Here is a 7,548-nt window from a genome sequence, read left to right as displayed (position 1 = left end):
TCCAAATTGGAGATCGAAAAGTAAAAATCCAGACAACATGAAAATGTCCATCTAATTCAAGACATTGACATGATGGCACTCAAGCATTCAGGTTTGTATCATGCTCTTTGGCAAGAGATGCATCATCCAACAAGTACAATATCTAGGATCCATAGGCATTAATTACATCATGACCTATCACTTTGGCACGATGATACTTGAGTATCTAGGCTTGCAATTGCTTGAGGGCAAACAAATTCTAGAAAGGTTGAACCTCTCATGTCCTCATTTTTAGAAGTAAACATTAATAAAATTGGGATATATCACTTAATAAAAAAATAGGTCCTAGGTAATAAAAAGAGATTAAAGAATAAAATTAATTTTAGAATTACTTCTAAATACTTGGAGCAAAAATAAATAAATGGAAGGCCTAGGGAAAAGACAACTATAAAACGCAAGAAAACAAAACAAATCATCCACATATGTAAATTACACTTTCCTTCCAATTTCGAGTTTCAAAGTATTTGAAGACAAAAAACCTTGGTATTCAAGGGAAAAAAAACCTTGGTGTGCCAGTAATCGAAGGACAAACCCTTTTGTTTCTGTTATCAAGCTTGATGATGAAAAACCCTAACTCGTTCATTGGAGCAGTTCCATTATGGGAATTGATAGTGTGTTTAAGTGTTTGGGTTTGCAAGTGCCCACCAGCGTATCCTTTTTGTATCTTATGCTTATGAGTCTACTGTGGGATGGCCAAATCACTGCTAGCAAACTTTGTCATTGCCTGGAGATCTATTAGTGGGATTCGCTGATGGACATTTCTACAGATCTGTATACAAATTTGAGGTGTCTGAAGCAGATTGCTAGTGGGCATCACAATCATACACATGTTTGTCATTTTTGGGGAGGTTTTCCAATAATTTTTGGCTAATTAATTTTTGAAACCTTATATCGTGCGCCAATCAATTTTTTAAATATTTTCTTGCGTGTGTTTTTTTAAAAGTTAACAAAGATGGGCAATGATAGATTCCTAAAACTCATAATGCAAAGCATGAGGAGGAACCAGGTTGAAGTGACCGAAAAAGGGCTTTTAAAATAAAAGCTCAACAAAGAAGCTTCACAACAATTCTTCACACCAAAAGTTTTTCGACCCCGCTAGTAATTGTAAAGAAAATAACATAAGCAGAGCCTATGCGTGGCATTTTCGCTATTGCAAGAATTATGAGATAAAAAAAACTATTAAAAACGTATGTACGTACATTGCCTGGTAGAAGAAAAAATGTCCCTCCTATTGCCGTTTCTGCCCTGTTTTGCCCTTTCCTCCACTGTCTCTGCCTCTGTCTCTGCTCTGCTTCTTCCCTAACTCCTCTGCTTTGTCTCCCATTCCACTCCTGCAATTAAGAGATACGAATAAATGGAAAAGGCCTTTTAAAATAAATCCTTAGCGTAGAAGCATTATTGCAATTGTTCACACCAAAAGCTTTCGAAAATATCATATCACCCAGCAGAAAGTTAAAGAAAATAACATTAGCGACGATTGTACATGGAATTTCCGCTATTGCAAGCAATATGAGTTACCAATTATTAAAACATGATGTACATTGCCTGGTAGAGGAAATTAACCCTCCATTGCTTCGGTATTGCCGCCTCTGCCCTGTTTCAAGGCCTTTTTCTCTGCATCTATTCCAGCCCACTCGGCGGCTGCAATTTCATATTTATATATTTCATCCTCCAAGTGCAAGATAGCCGTTGGGTTTTCCCTGTCGAAAAAAAAAGCATCGTCTCTTCTTCAATTCTTTTGCTTTTTTCTTCCAATTCCAAGAGGTAAAATTAGAAGAAAAGAATAGCAGCATTCCAATTCCAAGAGGTAAAATAACAAGATTGAAAAAAAAATAGTTAGTTAAACATAGTGTGAGCATTTTAAACTTGACAAAAATAAAGAATAATGTAAAATTAATAAATATTTTTAAAATAGAAAATATTAAATATTTAAAATTAAATTTAAAATTTTTCATAAAAAGAATTATAAATATTTTTTGTAAAAAAAACAAATCATTATATTCTTAAAAATATTTTTTTTATTAATTAATTTAATTATAATTTAAAATAATTTTAAATTATTATGAATAAAAAATTAAGTAAATGTATTTTTAAATGAATAATAATTAGTTTTTTAGTAAGATTTTAAATGAATTTAAATTCAAAAATAACTTAGATTGATATATTTACAATCTTTGGTAAGAAATTATTGATTAGACATGCAATGTCTTAGGAAGTGAGGTGGAAGATAAAGCTTTAATTAATTTGTCACAATTGTGAAAAAGATAAAGCTATCATTAATGCATGTCATTATTGTTGTTGGAAAAATGTGTATTTTTGTTAAGGACATTTTATTTTTCTCCCTACCAAAAATAGTACGGACCAATAGAATGAACACAAAATGGTATTTATAAAATAAGGAAAAATAAAAATAGATATACACATCATAAGTTTCATAAAAAAAATTTAAATTCTTTGATTTGATTGGTTAATTTAATTGAAAAATTGCATTTAGTGAATGCAAAGTATCCTGCTAATAAAAAAAATTGTTGTGTGACTTGTTTCGGGTTAAGTTTCATAAAAACTTTTAAATTCTTTGATTTGATTGGTTAATTTGGAAAAAAATGAAGTATTGGAAACATTTTTAAGACAAAATATTGTAATATATGTAATCATGTTTATGGTGGTTTATGGTGGGAATTTATCTTAAAAAGATTGTAGATTAAGAGTTTATTTAATACTAGCACTTACACCTTTCAAGTGTGCAAGGGTTACGTGGATAGTATTATTTTCAATCTAATTTATTTAATATATTTTAAATGTCTTATGAGAATGTATGATCCATAGCACATAGTCCTACTCTAACTCAAATATACTTAATTATGGAATTTCCAGGACCTAAAAAAATTGCTCAATTGAATCCTTTTATTAATATCATAGCTCTACACTACAAAAAATATTTCCTAATTTCTACGATTCTAAAACATAAAGTAGATTTTACCAAACCATTACATAATTGTAACTCATTGCATTTAGAGTAGTCATACTCTAACTCAAATACAATCAATTGTGAAGTCTCCCAAGATCAGATAAATATAAACCAACTTCTTGTTTCATAAATTATACACTTAATCTTTTTACTAATATTACAACTTATTATAGAACTTTAAAAAAATACTTCCTAATTTCTAACATTTTTTAAAAATGTAACATATTTCACTCAGTCCTTAGAACATTGTCTTAGCTTTTATAATTTTATAGAAAAACTATTTTAAATATTTGAATTGATTATATTTGATTTTGATCCACCTATGTACAAACCTTGGGAGTCCTTGACCGATTTGTTCGAATTTCCTAGTTGTCTTATGCCGAAAAAGAAGACTTGTATAGCCACCAAAAAACTCTTTGTGTGTATAGAAAAGAATGCTGACAATGGATACGTGGTCTCACTTCCCTAATCATTGTATCATCTTCCAATATGCCTTTCGCAGTCAACTCATCCTCTTGAAGGAGGTCATACACTATAGTTCAATTCTCAGTGTTGCAATTTCATTAGGATTTAAATCTTGGGGATGGTTTGGTTCATCAACATTAAATTGAGTTCTACAATAAACATTATTTTAATGCTTAACAATGTTACATTGCGGTTTTGTTTTTGGAATATCACAACAGGCCCGATCTGCATTTTTTACACCCTTCTCAAATGACATTCCTTCTATCCACATTTATGTAGGTTGCATAGTGTAGGCAACTTCTACTAGCTGTATATGTGACTCCAGTTGAGACAAGTTACTTCATCAGATCTCTAATTTGGGATGCAGCTTTGCCCCATGGCCATAGTTGTACACCTCTATAACGAAATCACTTTGCTTATCCTTAAACTTGCAGTTGTGTACAGACCATTTCACCACCAATTTTGAGTGAAATTGAGGCCTCTGAGTAGCCTTTTCCTTACAGAATGATTCCAAACAAAACTTGAATATTATTGAAACTCGTGTAGAAAAGTGCACAACACCAAAGGTGGTCGTAAAGCTCAAAAATTGCATAGTAAAGATGGAAAAATCCAAGAGGGAAATCATGCAAACCCAAAAGTAGCTAAGAACTATCAACCACTAATAAAGAAACCAACATTATAAATAGCTATAGAGAATTTTTCCTTTAATCGGTGATCTCCAGGACCAGTGTGAGATAACACAAGACTTGTGGAATGCAAACTTGGGGGACGACAAAATATCTCCCAATATGATTTTAAATTTTTTTTTTTAAATAAGAATATAATTATTGTAAATTTAAATTTAAAAAGTTAAAATATAATTTTACGAGAATAAGTATTCAATATTAAAATATAATTGCACTCATGTTATGCATATTTTAATATTCCACATATCAAGTATAGAGAATATTTTTTTATTTACTTTTAGAGATTTTGACAAATATTGAAATTGACATTTTACATGAACTCTTCTGTGCTAGCAACATTTCATACCTTAGAACATTCTAAAAAATACTTTGTAAAAAGAAGGCTTTTGAGAAAAGCTAGCATCATTACTTTTGTGTTCTATTTATTATTTTGCTTCAACTTCTAGATATTAATTATCCTATTTTGATTGGGCTAGTTATAAATAAGGCAATTTATGCAAATTGTTATAGTCATTGTTCAATAAATTATTTTGGTTTATGTATAATGGCACTCTAAAATTGATTTGAAATTGAGTTCAACATGTAATCTTTACTGTTAGTGTAAGTAGGGAAAGTGTAGCCAATATTATATAATATTTTCCTCAGCAATGTTTTTAAATCTCTAATTGTCTTTTAATGTAATTGGAAAACATGTATAAGTTAGCCATAATTAAAACTAATCACATATATGCCCACCTTAGGAAAGAGCTCTGTAATCAATTTAAATGAGTGGAAAATGTTTTTCATCTCAAAAAAAGTTGCACTGCTACTGTTGGAGTCCATATCTAATAAGATAAAAGAATGAATAAAATGGAAGTAAAAGTTGATTTGAATGTACAAATAAAACCCTATCTGATAGTTTGTGAAAAAAAGATTGCTAAGTTTTATAAAATATCTATTTTGAACAACAAATCAATAACGAGTATTTTTGAACTTTTTGCACATTACAAAAGTTCTATAGAAGCAAATCTAGTCCTCTCTTAGAAGTATCTTTTAAAAGAAAACCAAGAAATCTCCCAGCGCTTCATCATGTTGGCAAGTTTCTTTTTTAAATGGGGTCTTGAATTCAGATTCAATGTCAAGCAAGAAACCATTGGTTCAGCAAGATTCCTTAGGGAGGTAATGTCTACCAAATTTGGACTGAAAAAATTTCATCATATGTCAATGAAAAACATCAACGTATGTCGTAAAACTGAAGATAGACCAAAATATGGTCCAAATGACACAAGTTGATTCCAGAAAGTCTTCATTTGATTTCTTAGATAGTGGGTTAACTTGTGAGAGCACTGTAATGGCAAAATAGGAAGATACTAATATTATGGTTGTCGAAACAAGTAGAAAAGATGAAGTGAATGATGCACCAAAAAACTCTAGTTCTGAATGATGATAGTGTTTCTAGTCATTGTACAAATCTAGACATCATTGATGGCGAGTTGTTGATCATTTTTCGAGTACAGTATTGGAGGAAAGTAAATGCAACATTGATGATAAGGAGTACTATAATTCAATTTGTAATTGCATTTATAGTTCTACTGAATTTTGAATGCTTCAAGTACTGTTAGTCATTTGCATTCAAGAGCGATAAATTAAGTCTTTCAAATTTTCTTAAAAGCCCTGGTAGTGTTCACTCTTTGCATGTGATATCATTCATTCTCATGAGAAATGAGTTCCTGTGAATCACTACTCATTAGAAATAGATCAATAAATTTGACTCAAAAACTACATACTAAAATTCTGATAACAATGTTACAATTCGACTTGCTATAAAAAAATATCTCCTAATTATCAATACATGTACTTTTGTTCACTAAACTACCCTAATTTTAAACAATGTCCAATGTCCATTATGTACAACCCTCGCCCTACATCTCAAGGTATCTTAAGCTTTAAAAAGCAACTAAAACCAAGCATTGAAAACAACGAAGTGTAAAATCAATGGGAGATAAAAGAGAAATGAATCCCATAGCCATGCAAGCACAGGTCATGTCATAGAATAAATACTTGTGATTTCAAAGCAGTAAGCACAAATTACAGTGAAAGAATAGAACATGTGGCTAACAATCCTCTTCCTATGAGCAAAACCTAAGAACAATGGCTTTTGTTGAAATGATTAACCTCTGGACTGGAGGTGGGCAGAATCATGTTGTTGGGGGAAAAAGAGGGGTGAGAAAAGTTGTTCGTGCGTGTGAGAGAGGAAGGGCAAGAGTCCATGGGCATCGACAACTTGGTGCATTAAGGAATTGACATCATCTTCAGGTGTAGAAAGGCAAGTGGTGCCCGCCATTGCCGCTGTGATGTTAAGCACAAATTAGCCAGCACAATCTATCACACCCTTGATCTTCTTGGCTTTCATGCTTTTCTAGACTGCAAAGATCTTGAATTGGGCAATTCAGTACCTCAAGAAATAAAGGAGGCAATGTGCACTGCGACACTTCATATTGCTATTTTTTCAAAGAATTATGTATAATCTCCCTAGTTTCTAGCAGAGCTATCTTTCATGCTCAAAACTGGTGCCCCAATTCTTCCTATCTTCTATCATGTTGAGCCTTGCGATCTCAGACGTTATGTACATGCTTTTTCCCAACACGAAGAGAAGGGAAGGTACTCCTCAAGCATGCTAGAGGACTGGAAAATGGCACTCGGAAGAATCTCAAATCTCTCAGGCCACGTGTTCAATCGCAATAATGGGTAAGTATTCATTATATGTCTGATACTCATATTTGAATGATGTTTCATTCTATTTGTTCTCGTTGTAAATGTTACAGTGATGAAGGCATGTTGTTGAAAAGCATAGTGAACTTTGTATTGAGAGTGAAGAAAAAAGATCCGTTGGAGGTTTCCAAACATCCAGCTGGAATGGATGAAATTGTACAAGACTTTGAAAGGAGTCGAGAAGAATACGTGGAGAATGAGCAGCAACAAGTACAAATTGTGGGGATTGTAGGGTTCAGAGGCTTTGGTAAAACAACACTTGCCACAGAGCTTTTCAATAGGAAATGCTCTTCCATTGAGAGTTCCAGTTTTGTGCATGATGTAAAACAACAACGCTGACTGCACTTTCATGTTCACAAAAGTCCTCTCAAATCAATCCTTAGTGAGGGAGATCTTTCGCATATTCACAAAAGTCCTCTCGAGTGGAGCGCCTTCACAATCCCGGACGTGGACTTGCTGATGTCTTCCATTTTGCTCTAGCTGCTCAAACAAGAAACCATCGCATCTAGTCTGGACCCAAATCTCAAATAGTTGAGTTGCTGATCATTGTGCTTTCTGATTGCATTTTACAAACTTTGTTTCCCCGGAATTCACTCATCACTTTTCCCACACCGATTTTTTTGCTTCACGGCATAAGAC

At 32.6% G+C, this 7,548-nt stretch overlaps 2 protein-coding genes across 2 annotated transcripts; one reads left to right on the top strand and one right to left on the bottom strand.

The window, feature by feature from the left end:
* Nucleotides 1-1,251: 1,251 nt before the first annotated feature.
* LOC149533478 (uncharacterized) lies at nt 1,252-6,481 on the bottom strand. The gene is made up of 3 exons (XM_089805869.1): nt 6,321-6,481; nt 1,558-1,680; nt 1,252-1,370 (listed from the first exon to the last, which is right to left on the bottom strand). Exons 1-3 carry the CDS (start codon nt 6,479-6,481, stop codon nt 1,268-1,270), a joined length of 387 nt encoding a protein of 128 aa, XP_089661995.1. The 3' UTR covers nt 1,252-1,267.
* A 348-nt stretch (nt 6,482-6,829) lies between these two features.
* Nucleotides 6,830-7,248, top strand: LOC149533477 (disease resistance protein Roq1-like). The gene is made up of 2 exons (XM_089805868.1): nt 6,830-6,885; nt 6,963-7,248. The coding sequence occupies exons 1-2, from the start codon at nt 6,830-6,832 to the stop codon at nt 7,246-7,248; spliced, it is 342 nt and encodes a 113-aa protein (XP_089661994.1).
* Nucleotides 7,249-7,548: the final 300 nt, after the last annotated feature.

The sequence above is a fragment of the Cupressus sempervirens genome, chromosome 10 (genome assembly GCF_028749045.1).
Source record: "Cupressus sempervirens isolate cs-2001-9-10 chromosome 10, ASM2874904v1, whole genome shotgun sequence".
NCBI lineage: Eukaryota > Viridiplantae > Streptophyta > Pinopsida > Cupressales > Cupressaceae > Cupressus > Cupressus sempervirens.
The sequence above is the reverse complement of the archived record's forward strand: the minus strand, read 5'-3'. Positions and strand labels throughout refer to the sequence as shown.